This window comes from Aspergillus terreus, genomic scaffold (genome assembly GCF_000149615.1).
Source record: "Aspergillus terreus NIH2624 scaffold_12 genomic scaffold, whole genome shotgun sequence".
NCBI lineage: Eukaryota > Fungi > Ascomycota > Eurotiomycetes > Eurotiales > Aspergillaceae > Aspergillus > Aspergillus terreus.
The window spans coordinates 1,365,190-1,384,813 of NT_165935.1; the positions used below are offsets into that span (position 1 = coordinate 1,365,190).

At 50.0% G+C, this 19,624-nt stretch overlaps 7 protein-coding genes across 7 annotated transcripts; 4 read left to right on the forward strand and 3 right to left on the reverse strand.

The window, feature by feature from the left end:
- Positions 1-132: 132 nt before the first annotated feature.
- Positions 133-2,019, reverse strand: ATEG_08474 (GMC family oxidoreductase; the record flags this gene model as incomplete). Its single annotated transcript, XM_001217612.1, has 1 exon — positions 133-2,019. The coding sequence occupies one exon, from the start codon at positions 2,017-2,019 to the stop codon at positions 133-135; it is 1,887 nt and encodes a 628-aa protein (XP_001217613.1).
- Positions 2,020-4,060: 2,041 nt separating this feature from the next.
- ATEG_08475 (uncharacterized protein) lies at positions 4,061-5,367 on the forward strand (the record flags this gene model as incomplete). Its single annotated transcript, XM_001217613.1, has 3 exons — positions 4,061-4,395; positions 4,533-4,977; positions 5,053-5,367. The coding sequence occupies 3 exons, from the start codon at positions 4,061-4,063 to the stop codon at positions 5,365-5,367; spliced, it is 1,095 nt and encodes a 364-aa protein (XP_001217614.1).
- Positions 5,368-7,164: 1,797 nt separating this feature from the next.
- ATEG_08476 (uncharacterized protein) lies at positions 7,165-8,798 on the forward strand (the record flags this gene model as incomplete). Its single annotated transcript, XM_001217614.1, has 3 exons — positions 7,165-7,940; positions 7,999-8,288; positions 8,461-8,798. 3 exons carry the CDS (start codon positions 7,165-7,167, stop codon positions 8,796-8,798), a joined length of 1,404 nt encoding a protein of 467 aa, XP_001217615.1.
- Positions 8,799-9,689: 891 nt separating this feature from the next.
- Positions 9,690-10,636, forward strand: ATEG_08477 (uncharacterized protein; the record flags this gene model as incomplete). Its single annotated transcript, XM_001217615.1, has 3 exons — positions 9,690-9,968; positions 10,026-10,147; positions 10,216-10,636. 3 exons carry the CDS (start codon positions 9,690-9,692, stop codon positions 10,634-10,636), a joined length of 822 nt encoding a protein of 273 aa, XP_001217616.1.
- Positions 10,637-12,548: 1,912 nt separating this feature from the next.
- ATEG_08478 (putative quinol monooxygenase) lies at positions 12,549-13,002 on the forward strand (the record flags this gene model as incomplete). The annotated part of the gene is made up of 3 exons (XM_001217616.1): positions 12,549-12,712; positions 12,769-12,796; positions 12,859-13,002. The coding sequence occupies 3 exons, from the start codon at positions 12,549-12,551 to the stop codon at positions 13,000-13,002; spliced, it is 336 nt and encodes a 111-aa protein (XP_001217617.1).
- Positions 13,003-15,862: 2,860 nt separating this feature from the next.
- Positions 15,863-16,930, reverse strand: ATEG_08479 (alkylmercury lyase family protein; the record flags this gene model as incomplete). The annotated part of the gene is made up of 3 exons (XM_001217617.1): positions 15,863-16,486; positions 16,645-16,763; positions 16,915-16,930. The coding sequence occupies 3 exons, from the start codon at positions 16,928-16,930 to the stop codon at positions 15,863-15,865; spliced, it is 759 nt and encodes a 252-aa protein (XP_001217618.1).
- Positions 16,931-18,039: 1,109 nt separating this feature from the next.
- ATEG_08480 (uncharacterized protein) lies at positions 18,040-18,690 on the reverse strand (the record flags this gene model as incomplete). Its single annotated transcript, XM_001217618.1, has 2 exons — positions 18,040-18,241; positions 18,302-18,690. The coding sequence occupies 2 exons, from the start codon at positions 18,688-18,690 to the stop codon at positions 18,040-18,042; spliced, it is 591 nt and encodes a 196-aa protein (XP_001217619.1).
- Between the last annotated feature and the right edge of the window lie 934 nt (positions 18,691-19,624).

The following is a 19,624-nucleotide window of genomic DNA, read 5'->3' on the forward strand; positions in this document are numbered from 1 at the left end:
TGGCCGATGCTGCTGAATGGTCATTATCTTCTGGTGCAACAATAGTACCGACTCCAGACGTTGACGATAGACCATTCGTAAAGGTATGGGGAGAATTGCCAGTCAAGGGCTTTGATATGTATTGAGACTCGTTTAAGCCTTGGCATAGTCCTCCAGGATGGATTCAGCAATGCGCAGAGCCATGCCGTAAAAGATTGTCATGACGTGAGAAGACACCTGAGTAGGGGGGATGGAGCCATCAATAACGCGAAGGCCCTGGGTGTCATAAACCTTAGCAGTTGCATCGACGACACCACCAAGATCCCTCGACATCATAGAGCAGGTACCCACAGCATGCCAGTTAGCACGGAAGTTATCCTTGACGTACTCCGCCCACTGCTCCAGACTTGCTTCGTAGGGTAATTCAGAGCCCGGGATTATCTCCCCGTTAAAATAGTTGGCCATCGCTCCACTGTTCTGGAGCGTGCGAGCAAGCCGGGACGCGGCGGCCTGACCCAGAAGATCCAGTTCATTGAAGAAGAACTTAGGATCATTGGCAAACTGCCAGAGATAAGGATCGCTACTAAGGATGTGGGTAGAACCGCGAGTGAAGGGAATAAGGTCCCACAAGTCGAAGTTAATCTGTCCTGAAGTGTCAAGGAACAACTCCGCATATGCCACGTCCTCGTTCAGCAGCCAATCACGGTAGTTTTCGTATTGGACTTTGAGCGCAGTGACATTGTGGGAGCCACCGCGTGCGACAGTCTCCTCGGCCCATTGGTCAAGCTTGGTGTTCAGCAGTTCAGCAGCGTACGGAGCGTCCTCCCCGAAGGTCTCCGTAAAGTTGGCAAAGTAGACAGCCTGGCCCTGGCCGAATCCAGCAGGCGTGCTACGCGCGCGGACAGTAGTTGTAGTCTGATCCTGCATATTGATACCGACCGGCAGTTCCAGAAGCTGGGGAACGTTGGCCTTGTCAAGGACGGATTTCAGGCCAATACCGGAGTACTCCAAGATTAACGGCGAGATCGCAGAGCCGGCAGCCAACAAAACCTCATGGTTGGCGTAGACATTGAAGTTGACAGCCTTGTTGGTGCCAAAGTTAACTCCAATCGCCTTCAGGCTGGGGGCATCCTGATCAAAAATGACCTTTCCCACAACCTGTCCGGTCAAGACCTTTAGGTTTTTCCGGCGATAGTTGGGAAGGAGCCACTCGCGGGCTGCATCCGCCCGAACTTGATCCTCCAACAGGTTATTAGGGATCATGGAAACACCGCGAGGGTGGCCACAGTGGAAATCCACCTGAGTAGGGACGCCAAGGGCAGAAGTAGTGTTCATAAGTGCTTTCATCAAGGGGGACCAAGGCTGGCCGTTGTCACGGGGCCCAGCGTGGACGGTGCCGTTGAATCCGTGACAAGTAGGGTCAAAGTGATGGCCGGCGGCGACCTGGGCAGCATTAGGGGCACGGGCACGTTCAGCCTGGTTCATGTATTTGAACACGTTGTCCCAGTTCCACCCCTCGTTGCCGAAAACCTTTTCCCACGAATCGATCTGGACCTTATCAGGGCGAGTCCATGAATCGCCGTTGATTAACGTGGATCCTCCGAGCCCCTTTCCGGACTTGATGTTGTCGGTACGGTTGTTGATAAGGGGCACAGTGAGGTAGTTCTGGTCCACAGTGGTGCCGAAGATTTGACCGTACGCGTTTGGGTCCTCGATAATCGTCCCGTCGTTGGATTCGTAAAAGCCCTTTTCAATAACCAGGACCTCGATGTTAGGGTTCTCTGTCAGTTTGGCGGCCACGGTCAGGCCAGTCAAACCACCACCGGCGATAATGTAATCGAACTTCTTGTCGGCGACATCTTCCGGGTTGGTGAGCAGACTGGCTTGAACGTTAACCTGCTCGGACACCAGGTAAGCGCTGACCGTCGCCAGAGGCAAAAGAAAATAACTGATATGTCTCATCGCAATGGTGGTCTTCAGGGGGTGAGGGCCGGTATGGAAATGGAAAGAACGAAAGGCAGTAAGAGATAATTGAAGCATGGTCAGCTCATTCCCCAGTCTCCAGGGGTGAGAGAAGGACAATTTATAGCATGGATTTACTGTGGTAGATCCTACCTACATTTACACTAATACCACTCCACTTCCAGGTCTAGTTCAGGTTCTGGCTGTAGTGGTGCACGTGTTATTGGGCTGTCTTCATACCTGGAACAGAAGAAAGTTGTCGAATCGGTGAGAACAATTGCAGCTGTGACTGCTATTAGCTGCTTGCGGTCTTGTCTGCCTCACACAATGACGAGATCATCATGAGGACTGGCGCAGAGCCTTCGTAGAATCACGGACTGAAACACTGTAAGCTTTTTAGTTCTCGTGTTTCCGTACCCCGTCTATCCTTGCACCAACGGGTAAAGATTACTCTTCCAGGGCCTGGAACGGACGTTATCAGGTAGGAGCAAATAATCTGCTCCAATACCAAAAGCACGTTCTGAATAACGCGCTATAAGCGAGAGGCAATCGACAGTCCAGACCCAATTGTTCAAAAACTCCACCCGAAGAATTCACTCGAGCTAGCTCTTATCTCTTGCTAATTGCATCAGGTATCCGGTGAGTCTGACATGGCTTGATGCTCGGCATAGGCGTAATAAAAGGTTACATTTGACTGGCGCAGGGGAGCGCCTTGTTGTCCACGGGAGCCAAGGGTGAGATACTTGTAAGGCCCACATCCCGAGCGCGATGTCCTAACAGGTAGTCTCACGGCAGGTGATGCTGACTGTGGCGGATTGACTTAATTGTCATGTGGGCTGGGTATGGACTACATTGTATGCGGAAGGGGTATGGCAAGTCCACGTCCGACCCAATACCAGTCGCGGAAATGGAAATTGAGGCACACCATTACTAGTCCATGCTGAAAGACCAGCTCCTGGAGGACGCCCGCCTAACGTCATCTGAGAAGCTGTCTTTTCACCGACATACGGTCCGTTCCAGTTGCAATCTGCTGAACTCTGGCCCCGTAGATCTTAATCAAGAGATCCAGACAGAGTTGCTGAGAAATTCGGATCAGATCCTCGTCAATATGGCAAAGAAACGGCTAGTGCAAGCATCGGATCAGACACAACCGCTCGCCAAGCTCCCTCTCGTCTCTCTACGCATCTAATTTTCCTGGTGATCCGTAGATATGAGCACCGATTCTCGGCATGCCGAGAAGACACCCCACTCTAGCCGTCCCGAGGGCCTATAACCGCATTCACCGTATCGAATGAGCCATCAGAAACCGAGTACCTCCTGGGCCTCCCACGTGGACGCAAGGAGTCGATTGTTAGGTTGGTCTTTGGGCTAACCATGTATCCGTGATCAAAATTAGCTCCCGTGTTCATAGCTGAACCCGTAATGTGACGCAAGTCGCGGTTATACCGCATCGCAGTATCGTCAGTTTCTAGTAGCTGGTCCATCAAGTCTCCGACAGTTTCTTGTACCGTGAGTAAACCCGTCCCCGAGAAACAGCAAGTGGTCTACCCGAGAGTATCACTTCCTGGTCGAACCATTTGTTCGGCGTATACCGAATCTGGGGATATTTTATCAGTTCGGCCGGATTCGCAGCCGACAAACCACAGCCAACATACTTTGGCCTGTCCTCACCAAAGCGTTTACTCACTGGGCACAGGACGAAAGAAACATTACTTCACTGCTTTTTTTATCTAGTACCACGGAATAGATGACGATTATATCGTCATCTATGTGTTTCTTCAACTCTGGGATCCACCATGATTTCTATCCTGCATAGCCTCGTACCAGCCGAACCTAAAAGCTCGTCGCCCCATTTAATCTACTCCCTGTTAGAGCTGTGAGGATCGGAGCGTTGCCCCAATAATTTCGCTGCGCCGAAGGTGTGAACTTTTTTCTCCTCCCCCTGTGCCTGACAAGACGACCGTCAGCTATTTAATTCACTTAAACCGCCAGGCGCCGTTCCCTGGATGGATGGGTATCCTCCGTCGATGGTTTGAACGATTCGGCATAACTCCGCAGAAGTGAGGCCACTGCAATGAATTTTTTCCAGGTAGCTGCTCTCCTATTTCAGAGCGGTGTCATGGCGGCGCGTCTCTACGCAGCGTCATATGCGGGCAAATTGACATCGCTTAGCCTGGAAGCGTCTGGCGAAGGCTATCAATTGATGACGGTCTCTGAGACAACCGATTGCGGCACGAGCCCCTCGTGGCTGATGCTGGATAGGGAGAATGATTTTATGTATTGTCTGGACGAAGGCATTGATCGCCCTAATTCCACGCTGTCCTCCTTCAAGCTCCATTCGGATGGCTCGTTCGCAAAGGTTGAGCAACTTCAAACTTTGGTAGGGCCGGTTGCGTCTGCGTTTTATACACCAACCCAACAACCAGACCAGAGATTCTTTGCCGTCGCGCACTAGTAAGTAACCACTGCCTTTCCTTGCTTTCTAGCAAATTCATCTACCTGGAAGGCTTTGTCACTCGTCGATCATGTTATTAAGACTCAACGTTTAGCTCAGGGTCTGCAGTCACGACCTACTCGGTTGACCCTGCCAGCGGTCGCTTCAACCACTCTCAATCCTTCACATTCGCCATGCCCGCCCCCGGGCCAGTCCCTGAGCGACAAGACGCGCCACATCCCCATGGAGTGGTGGTCGACCCGTCTGGGCAGTTTATCCTTGTTCCGGATCTAGGAGCTGACCTTGTCCGTATCTTCCGCATATGCCCAACCACAGGCCATCTGGAGCAGCACCAGCCACTGGTTGTGGCTCCGGGCTCCGGCCCACGACATGCCGTCTTCTGGGTTCCTAGGAACGAACGCCGGATTCGACCGAAGAACGTCCGCTTGTATCTGGTGACGGAGCTTGACAATTCTCTGACGGGGTACGACATGACATATTCAAATAATGGCACAATTCTATTCTCGGAATTCTATGTGGGGAGCACGTACGGCGGATCAACCCCTCCAGCTGGCTCAAAGGTCGCAGAGATTGCCATCTCGGTGAGTTTCTCTCTATCTGCTCCTGCTCATCATTCTTAGTATCCCAGACCCGCTAACATCCCTTCTCCCCTATAGCCGGGCAATGATCGTATCGTGATATCGAATCGCAACGATAACACTTTTGGGCCAAGAAATGACTCTATAGCGATCTTCGCCCTTAGCAGTCAGGCACAATCCTCCTCCACCTCCTTTGTGGGACTATACCCGTCTTTTGGGTCTTTCCCGCGCCAGTTTGATATTTATGCGGAAGAGGGGATGGTGGCGATAGCACAGCAGAACAGCCGCAAGGTATCGGTAGTCAAATGGGACGGGGTTAATGATACTCTTGGGTCGCTACTAGCGGAGAAGGAATTTGATGGAGAAATTCCTGCTGTGGTGTGGGCGTTTTGAGAGCCTCAGACTCCAGATCGTGTCCGGTTGACTTTACGTTTCATGCGCGGCTGGGGAACACTCCCCACTACACCCGCCGAAGAGTAAAGGAATAAGAAGATACTCCAAATCAGGGAGATGAATAGTCAGACCATGCATTCTGTGTAGTGTACTCCGAGTGATGGACAGTACGATAGTTGTACCTCCCGGAGATCCATACCATCCAGCACAGAGCAGAATTGGTTATATATGCTGGATATACTTAGATAAACAGGGCGGCCGAACTATCAGTGGCCTTTTCATTGACAGTTATGGCAGGCTACGCTCGCTCCAAGGGCTACAATAGAGACTGTCTGCATCCGGCATACCACCGGCTGTCCATGTGATCCTACTGTTTATGGCTTAGAATAGTAGGCCTATCTGCAGGTTTGGGCTCTTAGCCCCCCACCAGAAAACAACATTCACCTCCCTTATAGTGTGGAAAGGTCGGGCATCTGATAGTGTGGAAGTAACAAATGGCTGCGTACTGCAAGGCAGCCGACTCAGTTCCAATGGAAATACGTGGCATATACAGTATGCCTAAAGTATAGAGTCTGCGATATCTAATTGATGAGACAGGGAATTTCAGGCTTAGCACCGACTTCATACAGTATTGTGAAATAATTAGAACCGAGGTACAAGTCGGCGAGATGCGTGATTTGGTCTCCGGGCGTTGAAAGAGGTGAGGATCTAGACGCGAGCAAATCGTGGGCCGGGATGATGGTTATTACGATATGTACCCTGCCACTATCTACCGGGAGGAAGTACTTGGACACACACTAGCTCCTTTTCCTGGAGGAATTATATGACATAATTGCGTGGTCAAGAAGCAACCAGATAAGCAAATACTGATGCGTGGGCATAGTAAGCTCCATTCTCCCTTCACTAGGGAATGACAGTCGAACTCCGTGTTGTAGTTTTCGCTTTGCTGCCTTCGAATTCTGAGATAATCTAAGCTGAACCCTCTACGCAACTTCCAAAAAGGGATCAGTGGCACTATCTCACGGGCCCAGAGATCAAACGTGGTTGAAACAACGATCGGCAGGTGTCCGTCATGCTTTGCCTGGGCTATTTCTGTGCTTGCATCCCGCTTATTTTGTGGTGACGGCGAATTACTGCAGTCATCATAGCATGCCTAGTCAGGGAAAGTGCTTCGCTGTCGCGTAGCGTCGTAATATATAAGGTTTCAATCTCCTTTTGTCGCTCAAATTAGATGGGGCTGTGGAAGAAAATGGACCGCTCGTTTTGGACCATTCGACAGTGGAATACGCCACCGAAGGGTGTGTTGAGTTCATTTGGCGGTCATGTGGGCACCTTATACGAATCTGTAGGCAAGTGAACTCAAGGCATATACGCAATCCGCCAATAGTAACGCCCGAAACTCCGCTAGTCGCCGCCCTACCGGGTTTGTGCCGCATTGTCCTAGAGCTTCGCGCTTGGCGAGAGCGTGGCTTGTAACGATGTGTACAATTCCTCAGCAGTAGGGAATATATAATCCCAATCTCTGGGCCCGTGCTTACCTTGGGCAAATCTTTCATGCATGTCCTTACCTACTCCACAATATTGACACAATAATTATGGTTCTTCTCCATCTATTATTCCTCTCTGCCGTAGGCGTCGCTGTCTTCGGTGTCCGGCTTCTCCGGCACCGCCGATTCTACTCTACTCTCGTACGATCAAGCTCATCCCAAAGCAATCAGCTGCTAACGGATCATCTCTGTGAAGCCAAAACCCCCTCACAGCGCCGTCTGGGGCCACCTCAAGCTCTTCAACAACATCATGAATCAATTCCCTCCAAACACTGCAATAGCCACGTACTACACGGAAATTAGCCACAAATACCAGCTCAAGGGCATCTTCTACCTTGACCTATGGCCATTTGGCCCATCGCAGATGGTTCTAGTACACCCAAACGCCGCTGAGCATGTCACTACTGTGGAAAATTATCCGTTGCATGACGAAGTCTCTCGTTACCTCACCCCGCTTTTAGGGGAACATGCAATCGGTGCCTCGGACGGGGAGAGGTGGAAGATGCTGCACCGCATCCTGACACCGGCATTCAAACCATCAAAGACTAAGGCCATGGCACCTGTTATTGCAGAGCAGGTTAGCCTGCTTCTTCATCCCACTCTGACGCAATATGCCGGGAGTGCGGAGGTATTCTCGATGGAGGAGTGCGCTGCCCGGCTGGTCTTTAGTATCAGCAGTACGGTCATCCTTGGAAACAGCGTTTCGGAGGATGAAAACGCACAGCTTATCTCAGACATCAATGCTGTAGTTGACTATGCAACTATGTTGACGCTCACCGCCGCGACGAATCCCTTGTCCAAGGTACGCAAATGGTGGAAGAAGCGAGCTGCAATACAACGGATGGATTCGTTTCTTCGGTTGTTGATCAAAGGTCGTTACGCGCAATTAGCGCACGGGAAGGTCGATGTCAATAGAGCAGACTCTACTATTCTGGACGCGATCCTGGCTAATGTTCAGAGTATGCGATGCGTACCTCACGGCTTTGCAGCACCGGATTCTGAGCTTGTGCAAATTGTTACGGATAAGTCAGTGCACTTCTATACTCCTTCTAGCGCCCATATTAATCAGTCTATAGTGTCAAAGGTCTGCTGCTTGGAGGCTATGGAACAACAGCGGATACTTTATGTGTAAGTCCAGAAACAAGCTCTACATTGGTAGCTCCGCTAATCCCATAGAGTATGTCTTTATTGTGCTCCATTTTCATCCACCTGTAGTCCAGAACCTCCGTGATGAGCACGATCGGATCTTCAGCAGGGACATAAATGCAATAAGAAAGGTCCTCGAGCAGACCCCACACAAACTCAACGAACTACACTACACCACAGCCGTTGTTAAGGAAACGCTCCGCCTATTTCCTGTTGGATTTGGTGCTCGTAAGGCAAAGCAAGGGTAAGCACTTCCTGCACCACTGGGTACCTGTACTTCGCGGGTTAGCATATCTGATACCGAATCAACCAGGTCTACCACACTAACATACAACGGTATAACATATCCAACTACCAATCAAATGATTATTCCCTGCACACACGATTCACTATGATCCAGAGATATTCCCACACCCAACAAAGTTCAACCCAGCCCGTTTTCTCGAGCCGGATCTCGCTTCGATGCCCCGGAATGCGTGGCGGCCCTTTGAGCGCGGCGCCCGCATGTGTCCCGGACGGGACCTGGCAATGGACGGACTCCGAATCATTCTGCTTCTGACCGTTCGGGAGTACAAGTTCCAGTGTGCAGATGTCGATCACCTGGTGAAGTCAATGCCAGGGGTGCAGCATACGGATATGGATGCGGTTATGGGAGACCTTGCGTTTCAGGAGATGGGATTTTCCGCAAAGGCACGGGGTGGGGCCATGATGAGAGTCTCTCTTATGCAGTCATATTAGGTTGTCCTCTGGAGTAGGTGGGCAGCGGCGCAAACATTGTTCGGTGGATCGTACTGTTTCCTCAGTCGGCTCTGACTGTTGAAAATGGACTAGTCAATCTTGGCACACTAAGGAGTTTTTCTGGCGGGCCGTAAGCATACCAAGGCTCTTCTTGTCAGCTGGTGGGAAAGATCCTTGACTTCTAGGAACGCGTTACAAACAAAGGTCAAGATAATATCAAGGCTTTGCTCTTTCCAAGATTTACTCATGCTCGCCCGGCGTGCGTGTATAGCATGCGCGTCCAAGAAGCGCAAATGTGATAAAAATTTGCCTGTACCTCCGAAACCCCCCTGAATCGGGCACTGCAGAAACACTGAAGTAGAGTGAGAACCGATGCTCGCTGTTCGTACCGAGCCAACAGCATCATTATCGTCCCGCCACGACAGCCAGAGTGAGTACATGCAGCACCGGCTAGCGGACCTCGGCTCTGAAACAGCGCAGAAAGGGACATGATGCGCGACTAGCGACTCGATACTGCGCGAAGCGGGTTTGTGCTAGTTGTAAGGAGCGGAAAAAGTCGTGCGATAAGCGCTTACCCAATTGTTCCCGTTGCAACAAGTAGCCAATGCCGACGCAATTGCTATGTGTCAACCCTAGATCGGATTCTAACAAGAGCACAGTCTCGGTATAAAATGCACGTATCACTGGATCGACCACGATGGAACCATTTTTCTACTTCCTGATCCATCAGCACCTGATTTCCTCCTGCTGGACTCTCGGTTTGCTCACCCAGCATACCCTGTCCCGATTCGGGACGAGTTTGCGATGCTTCTCGACTTCTGTGAGTCCTAGGCTCGTCGTCATCTAGCATACGTTGTTGCTGACTTTACTTGATGAAAAGTCCAATACAGAATGGGGGTTGCATCTCTCTCGGTCGACTCCTGGAGTCTAGCTTTCCACATGCGTACAACATGGCTGCAATATGCTTTATCAGACCCATGCCTATTCCACGTCATACTGTTTTACGCGTCAGCCCGATTAGATGCCAATCAGGGAAAGAAATATCAGAGCGCAACTACTCTTCATCACCAAACAGAGGCCGTGAATCTCATTAACCGGCAACTGGCTGCCGAGAGAGTGGAACTTAATGATGGCTTGATTGCTTGCGTTGCTCTCCTAGCTATGCATGCGGTAAGGAGACCTTACAAGAACTGAATATCCATCGCTAGTCCTTTTCTGACAGTGTAGTGCGTTGAAAACGACCCGTCTACTATGCAAATCCATATCAGGGGCATGATGAGTATGGTCCAAGCCAAGGGTGGGCTGAAAAATCTGGGGTTTGACGGCTCTCTAATTGATATGGTTTATATGTACGTCGCGGATGTACAAGTGCTCGATTAGATGGTATGCCTCTATCGCTAATACTAAAAATTCCCAGGGTCAAGATATTCTCGACGGTCCTAGCGGCAGCGGCCACTCTGGATATAGAAACGGCATCTTCCTGTCCCCCGCCCACGCCGCTAATCACGTCCATCATCCATCGAGCACGGCTAAATTCCGTCACATTCAACAGAGCCAAATCTATCATCCCATTATTCCAAGAGATCCATGACGCCGGATTCTTCTTCCAAGATTTTATAACAGGTCAGAAATGTCCCTATAAATGGCGCCAAATGCGCGACGGCGTCACTCCACCCTCCGGCGCTGTGGCGCTGTTCCGACCGAATCCATCCCTGCTCCCATCGGATGACACCGTCTACACAGCGTGCAAAGCAACCACGAGCATATTCTGGTATCTAGCTGACGGCACCACACTTGTCGATTCTACGATTCTAGGGCAATTTCCTGTCTCTTCCTAAACCTCAAACGAGCTCTTGCGGCGACGGATCTCGTGCAGTGGATGCACTGTTCGCAGGAGGCCCTTATATGGGTATGTGCCGTCGGCGCTGCGATTTCGCAGGCTGCTGATGAGCGTTGGTGGCTTATCATGCGTGGTGGCGCTATTGTTATGAGTACAAAGTTGCTTCGGGTTTCGGTTATGGAGGAGTCGTGGTTTGCGTTTTCATGGTTGAAGGGATTGTATCAGAGGAAAATGGGGACCAAGGGCTGACTTAGGCTACGGGTTACTATCTAGCGCTGTTGCAATACCCAGCTGTGGAGTGGGGTGTACCTTCAAGGAGTCCAGTAGTGTGTCTATATGATCTGCCTGCGACGAGCATTGAAAGCATGTGAAGACGTCATCAATTCTGCCGTTGGGGAATAGACATCACGCCAAAAACAGCATTCTGCTTCCCTTCTGTCTGTAGCCGCCTATCGTGTTCATGTTGGACCTTAAGCGAACAGAAAGAGGTAACCTCCCCAATATTCCAAGAGAGTCATGCCTAGAGCACTTTGTGCATCAAGGCGCGAAATCCCACTTGCTATATATATTCTCGGACTTAGGAGGCCTTAACCAGTGAGATGCGCGGGTTGCCCGCTAGTAGCCGACATTATCGTCTGAAAGGATCACCCAAAGTGGGCCCAGAGTTAGCGTGCGCGGTATGTAGAAGATATATATCACTCAATATGCCCTAGCGATTTGAAGGGCGCAGCTGCCTCTCCGGTGGGCTCATCAGAGTAAGACTATAACAGCGCTTCCCCGCCTGCAGCCTCTCTAGTTACCACAAATATGGACTGCTCCCGCCAAAGACACGCCGTTGCGCTAATAACGCCGGCGCCTGGCAAGAAGGACAGGGTGGGTTTAAGCTCCCTCTCTCAAAACTAATCACAGACGTCTATCTTTATGGCGCATTATTCACTTAACATCTGGGCTTACCAACGGCGTAGTGCCGACAACTCCTCCTAGATGTTGTGGCAAAAGTGGAGCAAAACGAACCCGACACGCTGCAATACCAGTTCTTTTGGGTCGAGTCGAGTAGCCAATCCTTGTTTCTTGAGAGGTACCCGCCTTGCTGTGCAACTTTATTCGTCTTAAAGAATCTGGCACTGGCACTGACCTAGAGATACAGTTACAGGGATGAAGCCGCGTTTCAGGGGCATACGAACAAAGACTATATTAAAGAGCTACATGAGCTAGCGGTTAGGGAGGAAATATTGGCGAGGCCTTTGGATGTAAAGGTGTTTAGTGAGCTTGTGGGAAGTTTTACTCGCTCGGTCTGAATTGTCGCGGGTAATAGAACTTACTACCTGATAGTTAATGAATGGGACGGAATGTCTAATATAATCGGTTGCGAGTTATGGCGCATCTGACCGAAATAAAGACGTATCCCAAGTCACTGAACACAAAACACTGACATACTCGGCTAATTTCTCATCGAAAGCGAATTCCGTCGGTGAGCAGCCCGACAGACCTAAGACCCAACTCGGTTCAGGTCACAACAAATTTCTTCCAAGACAGTATTTGCGCATATTGAGGCGGAAAAAGTCCGCTAGTAAGGAGACGATAGTCTTTGCTTACGGTGGACTTCACGACGGCTGGTCCGCCTTAGGAGAAGCGCAGTGGGTCCGCCGGAGAAAGAATATCAGCTGCCCTCCGAGCCTTCTGGCATACACAGCCGGGCAGGTTCAATGATTGGCTTTAGCCACACAAGGATATCTCGTTCCGTAGGGTCTTATGGATTTGAGAACGGCGGAAGGATACTGCATGGGGATATCCGCGGGCAGCCGGGATGAACATAAAAAGCGAGTAATACCCTTTATTTAAGACTTGTGGTGCAATTAGTATCCAAAATCTATCCTCTTGCCATGGCATCCTTGGCCGCGTCCTCCGCAATGTCCCTTCAGGTCACCGTTTTCATCGACGAAGAAAACGTATCCGAATCCTTCGAGGAATTTCTTCCCGTCTACGGAAAGGTTATTTCTGAACCCGAGTGCACGTTTTTCGAAGTCTACCAGTCCCTTGAGAATCCAGGGGAGTTGTTGTGGGTGGAAAATTGGTACGTTGCCCGCTAGTGCTACTGCAGAGCCGTGGGGTGCTAATTGGATCTACCAGGTCTCAGCCGTTGGATTGGTTGAAAGAGGTACATATAAGACTTTGGATACTCCTCAATGATGTCCCAGTTTAATGTTGAGCTACGTACAGGTTCAGCTGAAGAAGGAATACTACGAGAGGTATATCCGCGTCACCGAGCCAATGTTTATTAAGCCGCGGATGATCAAAGTCCTCAAGCGCCTGGGCGCTCCTTACACCATGGTCAAGAAGGAGAACGGCGGGGTTCGTGTTTAGAGGCTTAGAAGAATAGAAATAGAATTGAGCCGCATCTTTAGGCGGTAATTGCTCTCAATGAATCTGAATCTGCTTACCGAGTCCTGATATTATCTAGGTGAGCACACATCGCTCGCGGGTGCTTTCCGTTATTGAGTGTGATGAGCTCGGGCATCAACGAGCCTTGTTGTCCTTCCTGCTGGGGGCGACCAAGCAAACCATTGGTTCTAGGCCCATACTCTTGTATGGAGGAGTTAGTGGTCACTGTCTGGAGAAACTGGAGGAACTGGGGGTTTATATACAAACTATATGCGCTGCCCGACGGTGCCGTGAGGCGGACTTTTTCGTGAATAAATGAACCCGTTACTGATTGGCTGACGAGCATGCCCTGAGATCGCGAACAGCGTTTCTTGCAGTGTAGCTCTGGGTAGGCCTTCAAAGGCATAGAGGTAGCCAGCAACTGTGGTGAAACGCTAGTCGCTTCGCCCAGGTCTATATTGGCCATAGGGGTGAATCATCCCAACCGCGTTGTAACGAGGCTCAGGTGTAGGATGCATTGGTATAGCAACTCCTTTACTATCACGGTGAAGCCTCAGCCGTTATTAATGAGCGTGGTTTCTGCAGGGTCGGTTGCCACCCGCTAGTGTAAGGTTTCCAATATGCTTTGCAACTCCTTATTGGCGGCCCTGCAGTACCCCGCCCATTCCATCTCTTCGACCTGTCCCGCGTTAGCCCAGAGGTGGGATTATATCCCATGGTCTACTCAAGCCAATATAAACTCTGGTGTTGTCAATGTAAGGGAATCCTGGTAGATATCCTTGTGTTGATGTAGTTTGCTGACGTCTAGATCTTGGTTGCGCATACTGTAACAGACACCGCCCTATGGTCGTATTCAGAATGCTAGTGATCTAAGCCTATCATGAATCTCAACAGGGGTCTGCCTCTTTCCTATGAATGATATCTACCAGAGTAATTATTTTTGTAATCCCTGAGTCCTGATAGTTTGAGCGTGCAACTGATCTTACATGCTCTAGACCAGTGTTCTCAGGTTACATATACATGCTTGCCTGATGCATAATGCTCTAAATAAGTCGGGCTCGATTTGAATTCTCTGGCTATCTATTGGTCAATATAGACCCACATTATGTACTACAACGGCCACCCTCTACAATTGCCACATCCCTTGTCGTTTGATTACCAGCAACAAGAAAAAGCAAAATAGATGTTACAAATAGATGTTACGGCACCCCTTGTCAGCCAACAAGTTGAGGGCGGCCACGCCAGGCAGAACCACCGGGCAGCGAAAACCAACCGAACCCCGCAACAAAGAGATGCCCGCGTCTTGCGCGCTGCTCAGCCCACGGCTCAGTGAGGTGAAATGCTCGTTGGTGGGGAACATTCACTAATGAAATACGTTAGTTGACTGACAAGGGTGCCGTAACAGTCAGCACATGGAGTGGTAAAATTCCACTAGCCAGCGATTGGTTGCTCAGGACCACATATTCTTTTGGATTTTGGCTTGTACATAACGACGCAGAGATGGTGCTTTATCCTTTTAGGTCTAGCTCCGCTACATTGTGCCTGAAAGGTAAATGTCCCACGCGTCTCAAAGATCTAGACCCATCAAACGTCGAAACTCAGTTCAACGGCGATGTACAATTTCTGTATTCCGTCTCTCGCTGGTATGGACCACTACGTTGAATACTTTGACGGAAACCGCAATAACTGGGACCGAATCCTGTTAACGGTCTCCGTGCTGCACGGCTCCTGATTGCACGGGTATTGCCTGCCGAAGGTGACCGTCATCAGCGGTTTTTGATGGCGAATTCTGTCGCCAAAGGTTGGCGAAGTCAGCCTAGAGAAGTGTTGCCAACTTCAGTTCCACATAAACCAGGTCTCATCATTCCAATACCATTCCCATGGCAATACCCAGTCCTTATTGAGTAAATGTTGTATCTAAGTTTGTCGTGTGAAGTTCAGAGAGGCGACGAACAGCATACCTGCACATGATTCTCCCCTTTGACCTCTTCACACAAATTAAATTATTGGTATGTGATATGCATTGATGTCCGGCTCGCTAGGGTGTCCGACTCAGCTGGGAAATACGTTAGCCTTCGCGCTGATTTTGCTGAGACATCTATCTATACATGTTCCCGCACTTCTGCTTCCTCTAGGAAGGAAGCTTTCTACCCGGCTGTATTGTTGCTAAAAGGGACCCTCAGTTAAAACAGTGAGATGGCGTGTTCACTAGGCTCAGCACGACCTATAGCGACTGGCTGCAAGACACGTGATACTCGCGTCGTTGGCTAGGCTTATGACTCAACACAAGTCTGGACATGAGACCAGTCAGGGACTGGCTAAGTTAGGTGGGCCCGGGGGGAGGAGAAACAAAGGGACTCAGGGCTACGAAGTCACAATCCGATGGAGGATGGCCCACTCCACGAGGGGCTCTGAGGAATTCTCTCCTACAAAGTACTCCAAAGCGCTCCGAATGTTGTCTTTAAGGAACACTTGATCTCCGCTCCTCTCTACCGAGGTTCGACTACCCGCTCACAATGCCTTGGACTATGAGGAACTATATCCTCCGTTAGCTGAAGGCTGCGGCTATGATTAGAGACGCCAACCACGAAAATAAAACTTTTGCTCTAGAAACTTATCGGCTTATCGTTTCGCGAGGGATCAAGTAAGCGATTGCAAACCAACCTAACCCAAAAAAATATCGGGTTGCTCTCGGAGGTCCTCCATCCTTGTGTCGGGTGATACCAGTCAATCATCAAAGACCTCTTGACCACGAACAAACAGATGGCCGGGCAAAGGCGCGTAGTTCCCATGAGCATACGGGTGCGTAGGCAGTATAATTGTCCTCATCATGCTCTGGCACTCAAAAGCGCCCTGCGTTGTCCTCAATCGACCAAATTGGACCAGTAAGGTCATGACGGCGAAAGATCTCTACCGCGTCGCGCAATGACCACTTTGTCCAGTCCGCGTCGGCGTGGCGTCCATACCATTCGGCAGCAAAATGCCAAATCTGCTCAATTGGCCGCACATCACCTTTAGGGATACCCCTAGTGGAACACCACTCGTCCACCTCCGCTTCGTTGCGGAACAGTAACATGACCGAGCAGGTATAAACGACGTTGTCCCAGGCGTTACTCATTGGGATTGGAAAGTGTATGACGTAATCTTTCTCTACCAGCTCCCCGTTCTCGACGGTGATAGACACTTCGTCGCCGATAGCACCAAGCCTTGTCTTCAGAGTCGCGTTGCGGCCAGCGAGCTGCATCACCCCAAGCGAGCACCAGGCGCAGTTTCCCCACCATCTCCGCTCGCCCGAGGAAACAACACAGGTCGTGGGTGCTGCTGAAAACGGGTGGGCCACCCAGACCTCGTCAGAATGTGGGTGAAGCACAACGCCGTGGTAGTCTGCCAAAGCTTGTAGACCCTTCCGCGCTGTCAACTCACTGCATTGGAAACGGGCGGCAATGTCGCTGATTGTCGGAGGACGCTGGTTCGTTAGAAACGAGGAGATGATGGCTTCGTGCAGACTTGAATTGTTCTAAAAGGCCAAATTAGGATTTCCTCGCTGTCCTCAGGAAGATGTAACGGGCCGCAAAAGACGACATCCGTCACACCCCTCAGAAGCCGATGTTCACTTCGGTATACGTTCCGACTGTTGCCCTCATCAATTTTGACCTTGATTCGGCCTGCCGGCGCTATTACCACTTTCGCTTCCGGAGTGACGACTGGTATCTGGCGTACCAGAGTGCCAATGATGGTATCCCCTGGAGCATACGATCAGCCCGGGGGTGCCGCAACATCAATCTCAAGATATTAGCGACTGGATGCCACGGTACGCTGCATGATGCGTTTGTATAAGGTGGAATCGGGCTTAGCTTAGGCGATAAAGATGCAGTTTCCAGTTGGAATGTTCACTTCCGAGTAAGCCCATTTTTATTCTTCCTAAGGGAAACAGTTTCTTTACAAGGCCGCAAATGAGTGTCAATGGAGGAGCAATATATGTGCTCTGCCCTCCGCTGGACGCCCGCATGGCATTGACTGCATGAGGACGTGTACAATAGCCTAACGTGGCTGTGTCTTGTCTGGACCAATACCCGTAGTGGCGCTGTGAAGCATGTGATTATTGAAGCGTATGACATAAGGCATAATCGCAAATGGGCCTTGTACGCAAGTCTGCAGCATCAGGTTTAAAGCCCTTATCGTTGTCATAGAAGCAGAGGATTTGATTCCACTCGACGGGGCCGCGCGGCTAGGCCATGTTCCTCCGGCCATGTTTCTCCTGAAACACAGTGCGGATGCTAATGCCAATCTAGGTGAGCACCAGGGAGTTAATAGAGATTCAAGCTTGGATAGCAATGGAGATGGGACACCCGGGAGTTGGTCGATCACTTGTTGATGCTTGCGCAGATACGGACCTTCCACATCATACCTGGCCAGTGCTGGGTCTGCCAGCCCTCACCAAGGACCAGGTGCGCCGAGGTCATGAATGGATCCAAGGCTGCCAGGCCTTATTCGCAATTGAGGTATAGTACTAGATGATTTTATTCACATCTGAAATTGAGGGCTTATATACAAGATGAGTATCACATTGGTCGGAAACCAATGTGGTTGTATGCGGAATAAATTCTGTATACGAAGCTCTACTGTTTACTTGATCGAACCTCGATTCACAACGAAGTATATGCCTAGGTAGAGAAAGATGGGAAGATATGCGGGAAAACTAGCGTGCTATTTCGCTTCAACAGTCCTTAATAAAGAAACCAAAACATTCCAAGCAGCAAAATGTCCTTCGGGCTCGATCAGTGTGTCCTGGCGTGGAGCGCCACAGAGTCCGGTAAATATGTATTAGAGGGATGCAACCGGGGTGCCCAACGATTCTATATAAAACTGGCAGCTAAAGACAAGTGCGCGGGAGGAACACGAATGAAGCCCTAATGAAATCTAGAAAGCACAACACACGCTCCACATATACCATTCGCCAATACCGATATCTGTCCTGTTGAACCGTACTCCATGAGATGGTGGATGACCCGTGAATCGTCAGTTCCGCAAATGGACACGCAGATGCTCGTCTAGGTTGTCCTTGCGGTTAAAAGCTCTTCCACAGTTCGGCATTGGGCACATGTGTGCGCCAGGGCTCACATGTTTACTGTCAATGTGTCGCATCAGCTCGGCTTTGCGTCCAAACGTGCCATTGTAATCGCAGTTGTTCCAACCACACTGCAGGCGCTGGTTTCCGGATCTATAATATCGTCAGAATATCACTGAATCTAACAAGTAGTGAGGCGCATGCACAACTTACTTTGACTTGGAAACATTTTTTCGACGCGATCTGCGGGCTTTTACTCTAGACCTGTCTCTGGGCGCGGCTGGAACACTGTGGGCAGAACGGTCTAGATCATCGCCCACATTCCCACATATCTGACGGTGGTAATTCGCTGTTGCGCTATCGGTTGAAGCGGCTAATAAGGACTGTAGGGCGTCCATGTTGGGTTCCGTACATCTAGTACCAGGAGCATTTGCAGAGCTCACTTCAAATAATCCAGTCGGGCATTGACCAAATAATGAAAGGTCAATCGGGTTTGGGCTGAGAATAGACAAAGAATTATCAGCATCGGGAGGCAGTGATATGTCCTCTCCATACCAGCACTCTGGGTTTCTCCAAGCTGTGTTTCCCGACTGTGCGTCCATTGTGAGAATCCAGTAGGCTGGAATACAAAATAGTATATAAAAGTGGTGGTGAAGATGGGCTTCAAAGAAGTAACTCAAAACCGAGAGGAGATTTGCGGAGAAAGAGAATCAAGGTCGAGGGATAGTTTCTTATTTATATACGGAGCAGACGCACCTTGAAGGGGTCCCGTGGATTGGTGCACGGAGCGATGATAAATTTCTTTTGTATTTCCGGATGTAGGCAGCTCTTGGTGACTAGGTGCAGAACAGCGAAAAAATAAAATAATATTAATGTCAAAGAGAGGCAGGACAGTCGACATTCAGCCCACTTGCTATTGTTATATATTGTCTACATAATCCAGGAAGAATAAAAAAGGAGGGAGCTAATTAAAAGCGTACAAAAAGCGGTTCACTTGTCCAGCAAATAAATAAATATATTAAGCATTTTCCCACACGGGTAAAGAGACCGATGCTCCGGATAACTGGGGGAGGACGAGGGTGGAAAGGACAGACATTGAATTTTGACTTCTAAGCCTGCTACAAGAGGAAACTTCATTGGCTAATCAGACAGAGCTAGTGGAGATCTTTGTTAGTCCATTGGTACTGTGCGTTTTGTGCTGAAAAGACGGTTTTCAGCCACTGTACTGAGAACGGGTGAATACATATCTATGGCTCTTGTAGTTAATCGCTCGTCGTGCTAAGTCGTCCTTTTGCTGGATTCCGATTGGTTTGATCGGCTCCACATATCAAGCCTCTCTCAGGCAGACGGGAACCGCCTGGCGCTTGGCATGAACGTAGTACTGCGCAGCAACGGACGATCATGACAGAACGGGATAAACAAACGACAAGTGCATGTAAGCGTGGGTGAGTTTGGCACGGAGATAATGTAGTTATGTACCCAAGCACTTGTGGCGCAGTTGCACGCCACCGGTGCATGTGGTTGCAGGGGAGCCGA